Source organism: Protopterus annectens, chromosome 1.part0 (genome assembly GCF_019279795.1).
Source record: "Protopterus annectens isolate FY-2018-M chromosome 1.part0, PAN1.0, whole genome shotgun sequence".
In the NCBI taxonomy this organism is placed as follows: domain Eukaryota; kingdom Metazoa; phylum Chordata; order Ceratodontiformes; family Protopteridae; genus Protopterus; species Protopterus annectens.
Genome location: NC_056725.1, coordinates 1,765,562,076 through 1,765,583,720, shown reverse-complemented (window position 1 = coordinate 1,765,583,720; position 21,645 = coordinate 1,765,562,076). Strand labels below are relative to the sequence as shown.

The 21,645-nt window shown below is 40.1% G+C and overlaps 1 protein-coding gene across 1 annotated transcript in view; it reads right to left on the bottom strand.

The window, feature by feature from the left end:
• The window catches only part of LOC122805359 (actin, clone 302-like), a 305,392-nt gene that overhangs the window by 153,493 nt on the left and 130,254 nt on the right, over nt 1-21,645 (bottom strand). The window contains exons 3-4 of the mRNA XM_044075487.1: nt 16,213-16,341; nt 5,619-5,814 (exon numbers count right to left, since the gene is read on the bottom strand). Of these exons, the coding sequence (XP_043931422.1) occupies nt 5,619-5,814; nt 16,213-16,341 (325 nt within the window). The remainder of the gene's footprint in view (nt 1-5,618; nt 5,815-16,212; nt 16,342-21,645) is intronic.

The following is a 21,645-nucleotide window of genomic DNA, read 5'->3' as shown; positions in this document are numbered from 1 at the left end:
AGAGTGAAGTTTCTATTTGTGAGGGATTGTCCTACCCTGCTTAGCTTGTCTGCTACATTCTTTTACTCTGACAGAATGTATGTAGCTAGAAGAGTCAAACTGAACTGAGCTGCTACCACAGCAAGTCTGCACAGGGAATAAGATATGGTATCCTCCTCTTTGTTTATACAGCACATCACTGTGGTGTGTGACAATCTGCAGAGATCCTGGAGACCACAGATGATTTAAGGCTTTCAAAGCATTTATTACAGCCAATATCTCTGACATATATGTGTTTTTACCTATGTTTGTTCCACATACCTTGCACTTTCACTCCATTTGAAACAGCTCCTCAAGCCGGGTCTGAAGTATCTTCTGTAACAGGCTGGTGAGGAAGTTCAAGAGATTGTGAGAGATCTGAAATCTAAGACAACTGGTCTATCCATCACACAGAACCTCTCTCCTTAAAGTGCCCAAAACAGACATATAAAAAAAGTGAAGGTGTTCAGTCCAGACTGACCTGAGATACCACTGTATTTTTCTCAAATGAAGACTTGCTAGGGGGATCAAAAAATATCTTGGAAGCTCAGTAACCCACAGTCCTGAAAATTTCCCTAGCAGATGCTTAGTTTTGAGTGGAGAAGCTCAGGAAGAACTTTTGGAACATCTCTACTTTGTCTGGAGGAAGACAGACTATTACCAATGCAGAATCTACAAGACATCCCAAGAGAACAATTCTGTGAGATGGGATGACTGAATATTTCTGTAAGTGCACTTGAAATCCCAGACCAAGATGAAGATTTTGACCACTTTTTAAGGACTTAAGGCAACTGGAAGAAGAGTTTGCAAATACAAGGGAATTCTCCAAATATGAAAAAGTGTGAATGCCTTGGAGTCTGCAATATGCAAGTACTAGAGCCAGGTACTTGTAAATACTCTTGGAACCATAGCTAGTCTAAAGAGTAAACACAGGAACTGATAATGTGAGACAGATACAGAAATTCTTAAAAAAATGTTTGAAGTGCTTGCCAATGTGAATGTGAAATTGATGGTAAGCATCTTTTAAAACTAACTTTACCATGAAAGCTCATAAAGGAACCAGAAGTAGCAGGGTCCGAAGGGGCAACATTTTGAAATGTGTACATTTTGGAGAACACACAGATCTAGCACAAGTTCCTTCTCTCTTTGGGACCAGACAAAAATCCTTATATTAAATCCTTTACCACTGTAGTCTGCAGGAACTGGCTCCAGGAAAAATTCAGGGGGGGTCCTAAAAAGGCTATATTAAGACTATTTGGACTGCCTTGGTCTTGATAGGTGTTTCCTTTCTTTTGGGAGCCGCTTAGCCATTGCTCTTTAAAATCTTCGTTGCAAGCACTTTGCTGCTTGAATTGCTTATTACAAATGAGCTGAGTTGAAGAAGTCTTTTCATTTGTCTTAAAACAGGAAGACTGGAAGATTTGGGTTATATCTGGTATTAGCTTTCCTCTCTCATCAAATCTCTTAAACACCTCAGCTGAAGAAGGGCCAAACAAAACTTTTTTTGGTCTAGGGGAGAAATAAAATTTCAGTTTTAACATCTTCGGGAAGATTTTGAGACTAAAAACAAGCAAATCATCTCATAATTGACCCAGAAGCAGCTGCCCTGGTGACTGTATCTGCAGCATCATAAAAAACATTTAAGAAAAAAAGCAGATATTGTAGAGGCATTCAAAGATTTCACCTCAGAAGAGAGAAAGTTAACAGTCAACACTGGTATGTTCTCAAGAGACAGAAGTAAAAACTTTAACATCTGAGCTTTTTAGTTTAATGTTCTGAATGTTAAAGTGACATAAGAGTACACTTTCTTCCCAAGCCTATTAAAAGCTCTCACATCCTTGCCAAATGGAAGTTAGCATTAGTAATTTGTTTAGCAGCAACAGTTCTGGATATGGAAATCACTCCATGGTCTGCTTTAGGGTTAGAAATCAAGTATTTGTGAGTCTGAGGTATTCTGTACAACCTAGCAGACTTCTAGGGGCAGGTTGTTGACCTTCAGGTAAACTGCAAACTGTCAGGAAATCATTCTCTAAAGCAGATAAAATAGGAATGAATGAATGGGGAATATCCATCTGTAACAGAACATATCACATCTGCTTAGCAATGGGGATTTCATTTTGATTTGACTGAAAAAGCTTTTTAATTTTATGGTCTTCTAGAGGGAAATCTGAAACAACATTTAGTTCAGAATCAGAATTTTCAGGTTGAGAAAAAATCCCGAAGCACAGCATTCAACCTCCAAATCCTGCTCTTTTGAATGAATTTTAAGGTTAGAAAGTAAGAAAACCATTTTGCTCTTTGCAGTAGAGGAAATGGGAGCAGAAAAACAAAGATTAGCTCCCTAGCAAATATTATCTGTTCATGGAAAAAGAAGGAGAGAAGCCATATATGTTAACTTTTCTTTCCTATTCCTGGGAGATTCTCAGGAAAAGGACTGACACAAAGCAGGCAGAAACCCCATGGACCCAGTCTCCTTATCCCAGCTATTAGGTAAAAGACTTGCTCCTTCCCTAGAGTTGTTCTCTCTTTCCCATGGAGGGCATTCCTACAGCAACAGTGGCTACAGATGGAGGGATCACAGAAAGAAGATGAGTGGTATTAAAAACTAAAACTGGACACAGCAGTCACCCATCAAAGGATGAGGCACAAATGGAGCAAGCCTGACACCCAAAGACTCCCCAAGTACTTTGTTTTTGTTCCACAGGGGAAGAAGGAACTGCAGAGACCAGTAACTACTCCACAGGTTTAATCAAGAATGAAACACTGAAGTCAGTGAGGGGAGCCTAAAGGGATTTGTAAATGAGAGTCAAAAGCAAGCTCATGTAAGAAAAAAACACTGAATCTGCACAAGCACAAAGTCCTGCCCCTGATACATAAACTATAAAACCTGTAAGAAAATAGAAAGAAAAATAACACTTTTTTCACAGTTGTTCAAACAAGCATTTGAACAGAATGTTCCCCTGATAGGAAGAGAAAGTCCAAAAAAATTAAACAGGTTTCATAGCAAAAAACAACATATTTTCACAGGAAAAAAACATATTTTCCTCAGAAAAAATAAGTTTTGTGCAAGTTATTCCCCAACGGCGAACTTGTCTGCCCAGCCTTGATGAATCGCTATCAAACTGACAGTTCCATGGGGCCTGCAGAAGGAGCACTCTTCAACAGCAAGAAAGCTCTGAGCTCTTTGCTCTCTAACTGTCTCTCATATGGAGCTCCTCTCAAGCCCCCGATATTTAGAGCGCATGGATGGGGGAGTGCATTTTTGGTTTGAAAAGCTGGCCCGTAGCAGTGACGTAGATCAAGTTTAGCCTAGGCTACTGCAACTGTGATCTAATGTGAAAAATCAGCAGGGGTCAGCATACTGGTGGCCAGCAATGCCATGAGTGCAGTTCCTCCATCTGAGTGTCTATATGGCCACTGCTTAATGCTTGTGAAGGTTGATGCATGCATTGTCTGCATGAAGACCTGGCCCATTTACGTAGCATAAGGGAAAGACAGCATATGACGTCTGCATGCTACAGCTCTCTTTGTGTGGTGACCATCTTGGTTAGTGCCATTCTTGTGGCTGGTCCTCCTCCACTTCTGCAGAGTATGCCCATAATGGGAGTGCAAAGGCGTGGTCTAGGTACTGTAGTGCCACTACGTGTGCTCCTCTAACCAGTGTTAAGGGCAGTGCAGGACACTGTGAATGCATATGTGGATGGGGTGTTTAGGCTGAGACTACCAATGGCACATAATGCTGTTCCGTTTCACACAGCATTCCATCCTCTGTATGTGCTGTGGATTATGTCTGTGACCTTCTCTAGACAGGTTGCCCTAGTAGGTAGGAACATAAACAGTTGGTGCACATATCTCCTAGAGGTGCACAAGACCTGTCTGCCAGACCCCAGCACAGTGCTGCATCTTTTATTGAAGCTGTGTCCCTGCACACCCATGCATGCCTATCAGAACTTCCCACCTCTGCCTAGTTACACCACACTGAAGACACCATCTCCCTCCATGACCAGTTTTTCCTTGCTCCTCGCACGAGACCAACAGACTCACCCACATTATCTGCCCATACCCCTACACAAAGATGCAGACACACACACACACACACACACACACACACACACACACACACACACACACACACACACACACACACACACACTCACTCACATACATAAACACTCATATATATATATATATATATATATATATATATATATATATATATATATATATATATATATATATATATATATATGAGTCTACTGCTTTTGGTTGAATTACATTTGGTCAAAAATGATTTCAGGCAGCCCACTTCATTGAAAGCTCATTTGATTGAAAGCTCATTTGGTTGAATTCCATTAGGTCGAAAATGGAATATAGCCCCTGCCCCACTGCAGTGCGACCTTGGAGTGAGAATATAAAGTTAGAGGGATGGGGGGCATAGCCCCCCACATTGGGAGGTGTGGGGGGGCATAGCTCCACATTTTGCAACTAGTTTTTGCTGACATTATACGTTTCAATGTATTTGTAATAGATACATAAGTATATTATAGTGAATACACTCCACAATGTGGGGGGCTGTGCCCCCACCTCCCCAACTTTACATTCTCACTCCAGGGTCACACTGCAGTGGGGCAGGGGCTATATTCCATTTTCGACCAAATGGGTTTTCAGTGAAATGCGTTTTCGGTGAAGTGAACTTCCTGAAATCATTTTCGACCAAATGTAATTCGACCAAAATTACTCTGCTTGCATGCTTATTTTCTCGATCAGAAAAGTTCTGGCATTACATCATGTTATACACACAAATGCTAAGATTTGACTTGGTGTGACAGTTCACACCATTATTTTTTTCATATGCACATGAAATTCTGTGATAAAGTTATGATTTATGCCCATCTGAAAAAAACTGTAAATTCAAACACTAAATTTAAAAGAATAAACAATACTACCATTAAAAGAGAGTACGGTGCATTTTAACCTTAATGTATCCTAAAGAACACCCAATAAAAGACACATTTCACTTTCACAAACAAAATCGCTATTGATCAGCCATGTTTCAGTTGTAGGACTATTGGATATTAAGTGAATAAATGCCACAGAATGTCATGCATACAACTGGCTATACATGTCATTTGGACATTATTGATAATCAAGCTCCATGCACTATTACTGTAGAACCAGTACGAGACTATCAGATAAAACTTCCATGAATCTGAATGATGAAATGATCTGTGAAACAGAATGTCCATGAAGTTGGCAAAAATATTATATTCCAGCAAGAGCAGGAAAACTATCAGCCCTGCAGTCCTGTCAGGTCTGGAAAAATACACAAGTATTATCACTTTCAACTGCTAATCCATATAAGGGTCATGTTATTTTATCACTCAGAACAGAAGACTATATGCCTGTCCCCTGTCACACCTTTAGAAAGCTGACTACACTAAGAACTTAGCATCAAAGTAAAATTTGCCTAAGTGGTAGTAATATTCTATAGGCATTAATGTATGCCTTTTCTCTTTCTTCCTGATGACAGATGGTGTAACCTGTGTACATGGTTCCCATTCTCTACTGACATAAGGCTAAGGCAGCATTCAGCTTCTTACCTGTAGTTCTTCCTGAAGAATAAAGAGCCAAAACAGCTTGCATTGCAATGTATGTGAAAGGTACATTGAAAGCATCAAACATGATTTGGACCATGTGTTCCCTGTTCCGAGCAGGATTCATGGCTGGCTCTGTAAGTAGGACTGGATGATCTTCGGGCTCAACTCTCAGCTGGTCGTAAAACGTATAGTGCCAAATCTGAAATGAAAAGTGATACTCAGCATCAAATTTACATTAGCTGTATTACTACGGTAGTAAAGATGGTAATGCACATTTTCTGCTAACATAGAGAGAATGTGCCATATCACAATGCACAATAATCTGAAAGTGCAGTTCCCTTGTATGAAGTACTAGGATAAGTAAACTACTAGAATGAAAAAAGAATTCTGGCCAGATCTGAAAAGCTGCACCAGTCCCAGTCTTGAGAGATTCTGACGAAAAGTCTCCAATGACAGCGTAGGACAATATAGGCAGTTTAGTATGCAGAATTAGGGCTATAATATGTTAATGACCTTCAGCTGCAGTCCAGGTTTTGATTCACTTAGCCTCTATTTTCTTACTGTGTGACTCTGAGCAGGGAGTCAACCCTGAAAAGACAATTGTGGTTTTCTCAGTTAAACAAATATCTGAATTTTCAATTTTAGCACATACTCATAACACCCATTTTCCTGCCAGTGTTCAGTGTATACATAGCTGATGCTGAACTCCTCAGTCCTGATTCCTCAGTGCTGCATATAACCAAGAGTGTTCACTTCTCTGTGACCTAGCTGTAAGTCTGCTGTCACTGTATTCATAATCATCAACCCCCTTTTCCCCTTATTTCTACAAGGGGTCAGGATGTCATGTTAACTGTCGCTATCTCTCTAGACTAAATGCTACACTCCTGCCTTCTTTGACACTCATGCCTGAGTGTCACAGATCATTTCTCACACAATCCATCCATCTCTTTGTTGGATGCCCTCATTTCCTCTTAACATCTTTCTGTCTGTCCCAAATCTTCTTCACCAGATTGTCTTTTATTTTTCTACACATGTGCCAGAACCACCATAATCTGTTCTCTTTGATCTTTTCTGCAATTGGAGCTACTTTGGCTTCTGCTTTTATGTCCTCATTTCTTCATCTGTCCCACATTGTGCATCCTACCACCTATCTCAGGCACTTCATTTCCATCACCTCTAGCTTCATCATCTGCTCTGCCTTTACTGCCCAGGTTTCTGTACCATACAGTAGTACTGGTTGCACCACTGTTTGTCCACCTTACTTTCCAGTTTCTTTGGCATTCATCTGTCGTACACTGCACCTGACACTCCTTGCCAGTTGGCTGCAACCCCTCTGATTCTAGTTTTGACCTCTTCATTCAGACTTTCCTTCTCCTCAATCACCCCTCCCAGAAATCTAAAGCTGTTAACCTGTTCCACTGTCTTCCCTTCTATCTCAATTCTCATCTTCTTCTAATTTCCCCAATTTGCTGCCATTACCACCAGTTTCATCCCATGTGCATTCAGTTTTGCATTCCATTCCCCTATCCTTTGCTGAAGTTCTTGTGCAGATTCTGCCTGTAATGCCACATTGTCTGCATATAGCAACTTTGTTGGTCTGTCCCCTCCGACCTGTTTGCTAATGTAATCTATCACCAGCATGAATAGAAATGGGCTTAGAGCTGAGCCCTGATGTATACCTACTCCCTCTGTGAACCCCCTCTGTGAGACTGAATACTGTTCGTAGTTGAGTAATTGGGTCCTTGTACATAGCCTGCACTAATTCTGCCAATGTTTCTGGGACTTCCAACTACCGCAATACTGCCCAAATCAGCTTTCTTGGGACCTTGTCATAATCTTTCTCTAAGTCTAGGAATTCCCAGTTGGGCTCTTTCCTCATCCCTAGCTTCTTCTCAACTATCTGTCTGACTGCAAACATCATGTCAGTTGTGCTGCATCCTGATCTGAATCCGAACTGCTCATCTTCCATCTTACTTTCTAGTGCTGTGCATATCTGTTTATCAATCATCCACTTCAGAACTTTCAGGCAATGTGACAGGAGCTTCATACCTCTGTACTGCCCACAGTTGTGTACATCCCCTTTGTTCTTGTACACTGGCATGAGTATGCTTACTCAACAGTCATCAGGGATACAACTCTCTCTCTCCACATTGCTATGAGTGCCCTCAGGAGCCATTTTTCCCCTCTCTCACCCAACATCTTGATTATATCTACTGTGATCTCATCTGAGACTGCTACTTTCTCTGACATCATTTTTCTTAGTGCTGCTCTTCTTTTGGGGTGGACTCCTCCTCTTCTCTCACTGTAGGCTGTATCTGGGGCAGTACAGCTTCTGTACAATTTTCTTCATTCCGAAGTTGCTGTAATTACTCCTTCCATCTGCCTTTGATGTCCTGTGGATTGGAGAGTAGGTAGCTGTTGGCATCCCTTAGGAAGGGTGTCTGACTATCTTCTTTATCTTTCTGTCTTGCCTTGCAAGCTGATATAGCTTCTTTGTGCCACCTATTAAGTCACTTTATAGAAGCTGGTAGGGGGCCTCAGATGCCCGATTCTTTGCTATTGCAACTCCTTTCTTAGCTTCTTTGTTAGCAAACCAGTATTCCTTCCTAGTCTGGTCCATCTTTTATATCTCCCACTTGTTCCTGCATTCTTTCTTTCTTTTGATGATTTTCTGGACTTCTGCATTCCACAACCAGCTTTCCTTATGTACTTTATTTCCACACCTGGTTCGGCCATATATCTGTTCTGTAGTCTTCACACATGCTATTTTGAGGTGCTGCTTCTTCTCCACCCATTTCCTCCACTTCTTGGGATGCTAGAGCCCTGAGTAACTCCTTGAAATATTGTAATTTCTCTCCAGTCAACTTCCAGGTCTTAAGCCCACTCTGTTGAACTTAGAGCCTTATCTGACCACTGTTTGCACCTGATTGTGGCAACCAGTGGTTTATGCTGTGAGCAGTCTGTTTCACTGGGAATGACTTTGCAATCACTTATTCTACCCCAGTGCTCTTTCCTTATTCAGAGGATGTCTACCTGAGTTGCATATTGACCACTCTTGTATGTGATCTTATGACTGACTCTTTTTTGAACCATGTGTTGGCTATTATCAAGCCATTTGTAAGACAGAAATCTAGAATGGCCTTTCCCTCTTTATTCCTTTTGCCCCACCCATGTGGGCCCAGGAAGTCCTCATTTCCTATTCTGTCTGTCCCAATATGTGCATTCAGGTCACCCATTATCAGCATTAATTCATGTTGTCCTGCTTTATCTAGTATTCCCTGCAACTGCTGTCTGAATGCACTCTTTACCTCACTATCACACCCCTGCTGTGGCGCATAGTGTTCACGGTGGGTCTACTGCTGCAACCCAAACAAAACAATGATTTCAGGCTTCAGAAAATGGCAAAATTCCCTGACTGCACCATCCTCACACTAGTGTTGTTTTCAATTAAGTAGAAAGACAGTTTCCCAAACTGTCCCTGTACAGAAGGGTGGACAATAAATATTTAACTTCCAAGAGTAAAGTGGCAACTCATCACCAACTATAACTTGTGGTTGATTATTCCTCATCATCATGTACTGCAGATTCTTAAGCTGTGCCATCCACAAGATCAAGCAACATGCTTCATCTGAAAACATTTTCATTTGCTCGTCTGAGGTAACCCATACCTAGCTACCAATGCTGAAATGCCCTTTACTGTAACATGCTTTGCATCCTTAATCAATAATCATTATAATGCTCTCAGTGGATACCCTCTATTGCAATATGCACCTCTTCTTCCACTTACAAATTAAAACAGTGGATCTTCAAGTGCAGCTCTGTGAGAGCTGCAGCCTTGTGCACATTTTTCCAGGTGGCAAACAAAGCAGGATGAATTTCCTTCAAGTATCTAGATAACACTGCATGCCTACACCATGGTGAATATTTATTTCCAAATAGTCAGACACTAGCATTGGGTCATCCAGAGGAACAACAGGCCAAAGAGATTTAAGTAGGGGCACTAGCCAACATGCAGTGGCAATAACTCCTCTATACCCCTCAACAAGGACCAGGGGATGGACAGCAGCCTAATGTGGCCTGAGAGCACCTCACTGAAGAGAAGAACAAAGGAGGACTGGGAATGCTAGACAAGAAAATAAACCTGCAGGGGTGTCAGCCTTAATGCTGAGGATGATACATATTTAGATTCAAACAGATTGGAAAAGCATGATTCATGTGATGAATGAAAGGCCGCTCCAGTAACAAGTGTGGAGAAAAATGGAGGAGGTGCTTTTAGAGTGATTCCAATGGCTATCATTTAATGACAGAGTGTAAAATGTCAAGCATGTTTAAAAACGTGACAGTTTACAAGCTGTCATGAAGAAATTAAGAACAATTATCTCAATTGTGCTTGTAAGATATTTATTCTAATTTTTTAAGATAGTTCAACAACTTAAAAAAAGCAGGAACAGTGCTGGAGAATGACTGCAGTGAGAACACACAGACCTACCAGAATTAAACACTTTGTCAACAGAGATCTACATGTGCCAAACTACCTAGTTCAATTTCAGAAAGAGAAGAAAAGCGATCCTGCCTAGAAAATTTGGGTCACTGCCCTTTAACCAATTCTTCACATTGCTATACAAAATTATTACTTTTTTTTTTTTTTAATTAGGAGGGTCTGGTACACCCACTGAATACAGAAAGGAGCTGGTGGCAGCTGATGGTCAGCTGCAGGGAGAAAAAAATACAGTGATGCAAGTTTATGCTCCAATTATAAATCTCAAAGAGGAGGAAATCAACCAGTTTTATATGGATAACCAGTACTTTTTGGCAATATAAAAAAGTTACTATATTTATCACTTGTGACTGGAATGCTAAAGTTGGTTATAAAAAGTAAAACTGGAATAATGGGCGAGCTGAAATATGGCGTTGGTATATGAAATAAAATGGGACTTAAACTAGTAGAATTCTGCACATACAACAAAATTAGTCACTAGTCATAGCAAACACACATTTTCAGAGTGATGGTTTTACACAAGTATAGGTCCACATAATCAGTACTAAAATCAGCCTGACTAAATACTTTGAAGAGAGAGATGGAAGAGTTCCATGCAATCAGCAAAACCAAGACTTGGAGATGACTGAGGCGCAAACCACCAGCTTCTTATAGCAAAGTTTAGAATTACATTAAATAAAACAAAAACAGCATGCAGGCCAATTACATGTGTGCTCAACATTGTTTTAACTGAATCTGCAGTGGAGGTGATCAGCAAATTCCCCAAACATGTCAAATAAAAAACAGAAAAGAAAAAATACACATCTGTCGGCCATGCAACTGTTTAATGAGTTAAGTGCTTTTGTTCTCCATGAATTATGACCTAACTTCATTAGAACTGAAAAAACACCTCACTTCCTGCTCGCTAAATAATACAGCACCAACGTAACTAACCGATTAATGATAACTAACCTAATAAAAAATATTCCTAACTACCATCATCCAAATGTAAACAATTAAAACATTAAAAGCTCTTTTCGTATTAAATCAAAACCACCACATTAATAGAATAAACAAATTATAAAATCTACTAATATAAAAAATTGTATTTTAAAATTATTTTAACAAGTCATATATACCTATAAGTCTACCTGCTCTTAAAGGTAAAGGACTGCTTAAACAAGTCTTCTCATTTATCCTGGGAAACAGAGTGGCTGTTAACCGCAGCTGCCAAAGCAGCTCACTGCACATCAAAAACATGTCCCAATTTCCCTGATTTCATTCAGAAAAGCCCCCTACCCCACACCATCTAGGAGGCGTCCCTGGTTACTATGTCCTTGGGCTCCAGAAGGACGAAAGGGCGACCCAGGAGAATTTTTTTGGAATGAATCCACCAACCTAGATCCTTTCTGCAGTGATTGGTGATTAGTTTCTCATCCAACATGGGTTGGCATAGCATGGACCACTGAGATGCTAGTAGCCATTGTAGAATTTTCATGTGAAATCTGGTTAGGGGAACTAGATTTATTGTTACTGTCATTGAACCTAGAGCCTGCAAGATTAGTTCAGCAGGTACTTTCTTTCTGTGGATAATCATCTGAACCTGAGTTATAATTTTTTGAAGCCTCACTGGAGGAAAGGATACTACAGTTGATGTTGTATTCACTACTGCCTCTATAAACTCTAAAGCTCTGAGTTGGAGTCAGTTGTGATTTTTTCAGGATTTACCATTACTCCTAGGTATGCATAGGTCTTGAGAATGTAATCCCTTGTCTCTATCAACTGATGCCTGGTTGGAGCAGTAATGAGCTGGTTGTCTAAATACGGAAACACCCAGAATCCCTGCAGTCTCAAGTGAGCTGCTATTACTGCCATACATTTGGCAAAGATTCTGGGGGTTGTGCTGTAGTCAAAGGGCAGTACTCTAAATTGGTAATGACTGGCTCCCAACCAGAAGCAGAGTAATCTTCTGGAGCATTATTCCATTTTATGTGGCAATATGCATCCTGAAGATCTATTGAACACATCCTGTCATCCTTTCCCACAAACAGAAGACTGAACTGTACTGTGACCATCCATAATTTCGTTTGTTGAACAGATTTGTTCTGCACACTGAGATCCAAAATTGGTCATCAGTCCCTGTCTTTTTTGGCACTAAAAAGAATCTTGAGTAAATTCTGGATCCTCTTTATTCTGGTGGGACTTCCTGGATAACTCTTTTGTCTAGCAGCTTTTGAAATTCTAGAACTGCTGGTTCCCTCTGATTAGGTGGAACATCAGGGATTTTCTTGCAAATGGGGGAAGGACTGGAAAAGGGTATAATATAATCTCTGGATCTGATCCATTGCATCCATGAATCTGTTGTTATATTTTGCCAGGTGCTTTGGTCCAAGGATAAGCATCCTCCGACTGCCTCCAGAGGAAGACAATACGGCTTCCTTTCAGGAATGCTGAAAGAGCTTATCTGGAAAGGAGTCCTTAAAGCCCTGATTCTCCGGACCACGTCTGCTGCATGGATGGCGTCTTCCATTGTAGTTCCTGCCTCTGCCCCTGGAAGCACTGGTACCACTCGTGTCCTGGAAAGGCTCTTGGGATTTCCTGAACCACATTTTTCCACCACTCCTCTAATTCCTGGAAAAGGATCTTTGAGGAGTGGAAAAACATATGTCCACTGCAGAAAGGGCCTTACCATCCTTCTCACACCTGGATAATGTCTAACTTTTGAGCCAAAAAGAGATGTTCTGCCAAAGGGAGCATTGATGAATGAAGACTTAAATGGTTCCACAAAGTCACAAAGGCGCATCCAGGCATGTCTCCTTATGGCTATGCCTGAATCCACAGCTCAGGTAGTCCCTTCAGCTGCATGTGCAATGAGCTTTATGTATGAATTTGACATGGAATCCAGGGTGGCCAACTGGGAAGCAACCTTGTCTTGGACTCCCTCAGTAACAGCTCCTGCAAGGGTATCTGACAATTCCTTGATCAGATCCCTTTGGAGTCTGGTAAAATGTACCAGGAAATTCAAAGCCTTAAAGCAAAGGTCGATGAAGCATAAACCCACTTCCCAAACCTATCCATCCCCCAGGACTCTCTATGTATTGGGGGATAGATAGATGAACTTTCTTCAGCCAGTTCCGTTTTAGTGGCAGACACAATGACCATGGTATCTACAGGAAGACTTTTAGCCCAGAATTGCTTGCCCTTGATAGCAGATAGAATTTTGTCTGGTCTCTTAGGGATAAGTCCAATGGTGTCTGGTGCCTTCCTCACCCACTGCGAGATCAACTGAGTGAGCTCATCAGCAGGCAGAGTCACCCAAGAGTAGATGGGCAAGCATCGAAAGCCTGAAGGCACACCAACTCCTCCGAGGAAGGATTTTGAGACTTCTAGTCACCCCTCTGTTCTAAAATTTCCAGGACGTCGGCAAAGAAGACATCATCAGGGGATGACCCTGGGGACTCTTCCCCTTCATGAAATTCAGTATTTTCTGTGACAGATTCCTGTGGGGAATCTAAGTGCTTCCTCTTGCACTTTTTCTTCTGAGGAACCTCCTCGGAGGATAGTCTGGGGAGGTATCAAAAGAGGACAAAACATTAATCTGTGGGTCCTGTGGATTCAGTATTCACTGCCTCAGTGGACAGACTGATCAAATAAGAGATTGTGAGGATGGGGATATGCTCCAAGGAGAATGGGACTGATTGAGTGACCACTGTGGACAAAGCCCTCTTCATTGCCTCAAAGGCTGGCCGTCCTGAAGAGGGAAGGGAGCCCAAAACCGAGAAAGACTGCCTCAGAACCATGGTCACTCTCTGCTCTGATGAGACAGCCAGGGCCAAGCTGCACCATGTAGAGGATCCCAGGCGCAGAGACGACTCCAAAAAAATTGCAGTCAACCCCAGCTCCTAGAAGCTTGACAGGGCAGATGTGGCCCTGGGAGGTGTCTGGATCTGAGAGAGCTGAAGAAATGACGGAAATAACTGGTTCCGAAGGGAGAGATATCACCAGAACCAATACAGTCAGTGCTGGAAGGCTCACAGCTGACATCTCTAAACTTCAGAGGAGGTCAGGAGGTCATAGGGGGAGTAGTGCAAGGGGTAGAAGTTAAATCGATTCCAAGACCCAAAGGGGTCGAGATGAGGAGTCCTGTAAGTTCTCTCACCCACAGAATTTCATTCACTAATCTCTCCACATCAATCTCAGTGAGACTTTTGGTGGAACAGATAGAGGCTTGAGAAGGAGATTTTCATCTCTGTAAAACAACCTCAGGCAATTCTCCAGCAAAAGGATCAACAGAAAGCGACTATACCACTCCTGGCAATTCAGGCTGTTCAATTGCCTGCGCCAATGAAGATGGCGTTGAAGATGAGGTGTCCTGAGTTGAACTAAGACTTTTCTGTTGTGTTGAAGCTCTGGTCAATGTTTAAGGAGTCAGAGCAGTTGTCTGTACTGATAATATCTTTTCTGGCACTGAACTTTTGGATTCACATTCCATCAGATCCAAGGTGCTTTGTGGAGCCGGTGATTTATGCTTTTTTTGAGTTGGTTCCAAGAGAGATAATGGTACTGACAAGCTCCTCTTTTCAGATGTTTCTAAAGATGATAAAGAGGAAGGGGAAGAAATATCAGATTTACTCTTCACAGCAGATATGGCTTCCTCAAAGGCTGATGGAGTTAAGCCCTTCAATATTAATTTATTTTTCCTCTTGATAAGAGCTCTGTGGCTAAAGCTGTGGCAAATGCTACAGACCTCTTGTAGATGAATAAGCAACAGACACACAAAAGATGGGAGTCTGAAGAGGGAATTTTGTGGCCACACTTTTGGCACTTTTTAAAACCAGTGAGCCCTTTAGGTCTGTCAGCCATAATTACAGGAAAGACAAAGGAAACAAACACTAAACTTCTATAGAAAAGGCAGAAGTAGAAGAGCAAGGAAAATGAGAAAAGGAAAGGAGGGGACTATCAACAATGATAGTTTCCCGTACACTTCAGTGTAGCTGAAACTATCAACAATGATAGTAAGAATACATGCAAGTGTATGGGAAGGGATCAAAAGACAGTAAAGGTACACAAACATACAAGAAAAAATATATATAACAATAAGGAGGAGAAACTCTAACAAGAGATTTTTAACAAGAAGTAATAATAAAATAGACTTAGCTCGAGAGCTGAGGCGAACACATCTGTCTGGAAAAGAGGCAAACAAGATCTGAATTAACTGGGACAGGGGGATTGTGGATAAAGATGAAGCTTGAGAGTTTTTGGCCTGCGTGAGCTGTAGTAATGACTGACTTGGTTCAATATCAGAACCGGACCCATATGGCAAGGATAAAATGAAGATTGACAACATCAGATCTATAAATTGTCACCTTATTTAATTTATACATTCACTATATCACATAAAATACTATGTTATTTAAATCAGATGTTGGAATCAAATCTGTCTGAAGAAGTATCAACCAGGGATATGCAGATCATCCCACTGTGATGGCTGAAAGTGAGAAAGAGCTGAACAGCCCACTGATGAAGTTGAAAGTAGAAACTACAAAAGCTGGCTTGCTGCTCAGCATAAAAAAATTAAAATGGTGTCATCTTAATGACAGTCAACATTTAAATAAATAAGCCTATACTGTTCACTGTAAGATGTGATAGCAAATCTAAAAGCTCTAATACTTTTGGCTATATAATGCAAAGACAGACTGGAGAAGATACTAATGCTAAAAAATATTGGATACAAAAGAAGAAGAGGGTAGCAACGGCTAAAATGGATAGAGAGCATCATATGAAGTAATGAATATCACTTTGCAAGAATTTTAAGCAGCAGCAGTGAATAGACAGGCCTGGTATGCTGATATCCTTAGGGTCATGAAAAGTCAAATGTGTCTAAATCCCTAAAAAACAACAACATAGCCAAAGCTGACAAGTAAGTTAAATAAAGTACAACAGTTACTCTCCATATAAGAAAATAATGTGGTACAGTTAAAATAAGGGCACTGCCAGTAAACAGTGACTATAGTATCATAAAAATGCTTTTTTTTCTATAAACAAAGTACTTCATTGTCTTAGTTTTGATCCTGTGACAGCCACAGAAAAAGATTGATTTAATTTTCATTTTACACCTACCTTTTCTATTTCTGTCCAGTCCATGATAATGCCAAACTGAACAGGAAATTTCAGGGACAGAACACTTCTCATGTGCTGTGCTTCATGGCCAATGTAAACATCTTTAATGGTGTTTTCTGATATGAGGCACTACAACAACAACAAAAGATTATACAAACTTAAAAGGAATGTATACAAGGCAAACTTTGTTTTAAGTAAAAGATCAGTCTTGTGAGATGCTGACTTACTTAACAGTACTATATTTCTAATAAAAATTTACTGCAGAAAAAATATAGCATCAGTCAGCCTTCCTGACTAGTCTGCATAGCTTACAATTAAAGTATGTACTTGTAAGCTGAAACCAGTTATTTTACTTAAAAATGAGCTGTATAAAGTTCCAGCATAAGTGATCTTATCCATGTTGTGATGGTCCCTACTTTAGGCCAGTAATCAAGGAGCTGTAATCCTTACCACTAACACTGGTAAGGGATGGCTGCTAGGAACAAAAATGGATACACACAGTATTTTCAGATGCAGCTCTCTGCACCAAGCACAATTTCCCTTAAGGGCACACAGGGAGCACCGTCCAGCCTCTGACTGGAGACTTTGTCTCTCTCCAGGCTCCAAACAAGACTCTCCATTGACCACTTTGGAGCTCTGTGTCTCTGTTCCAAGTAGCTGGCACACACTTGTACGTTTGATTTTCAAATGCAGACAGACAGACAGACACACACACACACACCTGGGAAAGGCTGGCACAGATTTTCTAGCTGTGCCCCCTCTACCCAGACTATAAGGTAATTAGGCGGCCACCAATCAGCTACTCTGTGGATCTTACAAGGGTACCCAACTATACTGACTAAAATTAATACTAATACAAATTATAGCGTTTGACCAAAGCAGCAAGGCTTTCAGGAGCAGCCACAGTGTTACTAAATTACTAGGCATTATTATAGATGAAAACCTTAACTTTGACCTACACATAAACAATAACATCAAAAAAACACACCAAAAGCTTGGTATGCTCTACAGGCACCAACACTTTCTTAGCCTCTCTACTAGACAAGCCCTTGCAACTACCTTTTTATTAGCCTCTCTCCTTTATGGTGCCCCTCTCCTCAGTAATATCTGAAATTCTACAAAATCCAAACTTGCTATGTGTTACAACAGAATAGCAAAATTTGCCACCAAGGCCACATTCTCAGCCCACCATTGTAAGTCACTGAAACAATTAGGGTGGCTGGAACTCCCCCACCAACTCTCATTCACCTAACTAACTACTGTGCACAAAATAATCTACAGACCAGCAGACTGTCCTGCTCTCTCAACTCTACTTGCCAAATACCATTCCAGCAGGCATCTAAGATCTGAAAATCATCTACTTCTAAAAGTAGATAAGCCCACTTTACCTGCTGGTCAACTCCTCTATGCCTTCACCATCGCCAAACTATGGAACTCACTTCCGCCTTCTATAAGAAACACAGGCAGCACCACCACCTTCAAACAAATGCTGAAAAATCATCTTAACTCTTCCTGGCTATGTTCCTGCTCTATAATCTAACCTCTTCACTCTCCTTATATGATTACTAAACTCCTATGTATTTTGCTACTAGTGACTGATGATATTTTCTCCATATTTATTTTTATCTTCACTTGTTGATTCTGGTACAATAATACTGATCTCTGTTTATACCAATCTGATTGAATTCATTGAATTCTGCTTTAATGTATATTTTCTGTATATATTGCTGTAATCAAACAAACTAGATTCCTGCTTTTATGTATATATTCTTTATATATTTACTATCTATAACACTGTTTCTGCTTCTGTACTAATTAATGTTTATATTTTTTCTGTATCTCGTTGGAGCTTTTCTCCCCGGGCCTCCACTGAAAATGGGCTCTTTTAGGCCCAGTGGACTTATCCCGGTAAACAAATGCAATAAATAAATAACAATAAATAAAATAAGCATAAGTACTCTTAAGATGTTAAACGTATTCTCTGAAAGACAAGCCACAGTGAAAGGTATAGAAATATTTAGTAATAAATAATAAAATACAAAACATGAGAATACTGAATATCTAGTTACAATAAACACCAGAGTTTCAAAACAGGATATATAAAAAAAATAACACAGTTGGATAGATTCACACAGATGGAGAAAAACAATACTTAACTAATTTCATTATATTTTCCTGACTGACTAAAGAATTACTGTTCCCTAGTTAAGTTACTTACTACAGCAAGGCAAGATGATGAGTGCTGAGTTGTTTACTACAGGAAGGCAAAATGAGGTGTGAGGCTGTGTGAGATATCTGAGAGAGATCTTTCTTGTCAGGTTCTGAAGAACAAAGTGCTGCTGCAAGAGTTCTTTCATATCTCTCACTAGAATCTTAAAAAATCATTTTGGTGCTGGTTATAGAATGACATCACATCTGGTCAATTGACTCTGGTACAATACACACCCAGAGCTTTGCTAAGATCTGCTGCAGCATCTGAAAGCTATAAAACAATTTCAAAAACTTCTACCCTTCCACAATGGCAATTAGTTCACCCCTAAGGACAATACAGTAAGATTCCTAGTCCTGGTTTTCCCAGACATTTTTGTCTCTGGCTTCAATCAGACCTGCAAGATAAAATCTTTATGGCATAAACCAACCCATTTAATTTTCAACCTATTTTTTAAAATTAGCTGGACTGAGATTAACTTTTTCCCTTCCAGAATTCTCTGTTAAAACATCTACATTTAATCAGTTATAATAATACTGTCTGACATACATGTATATCTATTTTCTGTCCAGTAGGACCCACCATTGATGCATTTTTTAACACAAGCAACTTTACAAATACATGTTTAATACAAGCATCTGTACAAATCAGTGTGATAGTCAAATGACATAAATTTTTTTACAAAACTCCAGCTAGTTATGCTGGCATGTGTTACACATGCACTGTCCTACTCTTCCTGGCACAGATGGCACTACCTCACATCATGACACATGCCAACAGCAAATATGTGTCCAAAAATTTTTAAAGTTATTCTTGGAAACTCACACGTGCACACAATCAATTTATCAATCAATAAAGCTGCATCATACAATGACATTTAAAAATGTAAGGTGTTTCTGTTTTATGTTTTACAACATTTATATAACAGCAGTACCAACAATAACATATTTCAGACATACTAAAACTAACCAACAAAGAATATGATGAAAGGACAACAAAGTTTAAAATATAAACATACTGAATATTGGGATAGTAAACTATAGCTGTAAAATTCTCCAGATTTGCAGAATGTAGGTTTTAACTCCCCACTCCCATATGACTAATTCACCTGAACAATAAAAAGAATGAAAAAAAATATATAACAGTATTTCCCAAGTTCCTTTCTTGTTGCAAATTTACTGTCTAGCAAATTTTAATACATCATGTATACTATGTACATACACATTCAGGTGTTTTTTGCATTGAAGCATCTAGAGGTAAGTGATATATTTTTTTAAATAATGTCATCAGATAGCAATATATTATGTTTGGGTGTGGATAATGCAGGTTTACCCATGGCTGGCTTTGTTCACTTGGGCTTCACCTACATGACCAAAGCGTACAAGCCTTGGTTAAATGCTGTGTTATCTATCTATACCTGTACATGATATACTGCTTTAAAATACAGACAGTGAGAAGAAGTGATAATCAAACATGGCAAATTATACTCCTTAAGAAAATATATACCTTTCAGTAAATCTAGGAATGAAAAACCCTCACTTGTAAGATTTAAGAGAAGGCAATACAAAATAACCGGAAGTGAGATCTTTAGATAATTGCTCAGTTCAATACATTAAATAGAGTTTCTTTAGATTTTGATTTCCATTTTCTAGCAATTGCTTTTTGGCAGCAAACAGAATTAAATTTAATAAGGCCTTACTATGTCTACAGGATTTAGATCCTGTGTCCAGGCTGAAATGAGTAATTTCCTTAAATACAGTCATTTCCTCCCCCAATATTTCTGAAAGACTATTCTGCAGGGAATTTTTAAAATCTGCCAACTCATTATACTCCCTAAAGACATGTTTACAGTTACCCATTTATTTCCCATCACACCTCCAGCATTTGCCATCTTCTTCTTTCGGCTTTTCCTCGGTTAGGGGTCGCCACAGCGGATCACCTGTCCGCTCATGATTGGCAGTGGAGTTTTACGGTGTCGAGTTGCCAGCCCGGTGCCCAACCTTCCACAGAAGGCACACACACGCACACACTCACACCTAGGGCCAGTTTAGAGTGTCCAATCCACCTACAGCATGCCTTTGGGATGTGGGAGGAGACCGGAGCACCCGGAGGAAACCAATGCGACCACAGGGAGGACATGCAGACTCCGGACAGAAGGCACCCCAGCCAAGAATCAAACCGGAGAACCTCTTGCTGTGAGGCGGCAATGCTAACCGCTGCACAACTGTGGCCGCTCTCACCACCGTGGCCACCCTACCTGAAGAAAAATTATTTCAAGTCTTCTTGGAGTATCAAAATACTGATGCAAATTCTTCCAAACAAAAATCGTAAACCTTCAAGATTTTACTCCAGAATTAGTAGCCATACATATGCCCTTCCTCTGTTCACTTGTAAATTGCTTTTTCAAGGTCTCCTCTCAATGTTTGCAAACATTCTCTGACTGAATCTTTTAGCTATCATGCAATATATTATATGCCCTACTAATTACCCTTTTGTAATAGCAGCTTCTGTTCTAGATTTGACTAAAAACTCTGCACGAGCTAGTTTTTCACTTAGGACTCCCCTTTCACTTTCTCTGTACCTGTACTCTGATATCAGCCCCTGGTAGGGAAGGCAGTCTCTAACCTGCAGTCTAAACTTCTTCTTCTTGGCCTCAACCCACTCTATTACCTTTCCCTCTCTAGTTATTTGCTCTGCCAACCTTGGATCCTTTGACAGTTTTATCCAGTAAATTTCTGTTCCCTCTTGCATATTTTATGCACTCCTACTTGCAATCATCCCTTCTGGCAAAATCTCTTTTCTCTACTCCTGCTTTAGCTTAGTTATTAGAATACTTTCATCAACTTTAAGAATATAATATTCCGTGTGGTTGTTGTTCTTCTTAAAGATCTGCATCCAAAATCCTGCTCTCTCTCTCTCTATTTCTTGAACCCTCCCCCCACTTCATTATCAAACCATTCCACTTTGACTTATAACCCTCTGCTTGTGTTATGTGTGTGGGCCTTAAATGTGTAGCTCTAGAATGTCCATACAAATCATATAATCCTAAACCATCTTGTTTTATGGGGAGGATCAACTTATCCCACTTAATTCTTGACCTTTTCCCTCCCAAATAAATTACGTCAACTCTTTATTAATTACTATCATCATCTTTTCTGCTTGATAAAAGAATGCATGACCTGTATATAAAAATAAAGGGACTAAAAACATTTTCACTGTTTGCA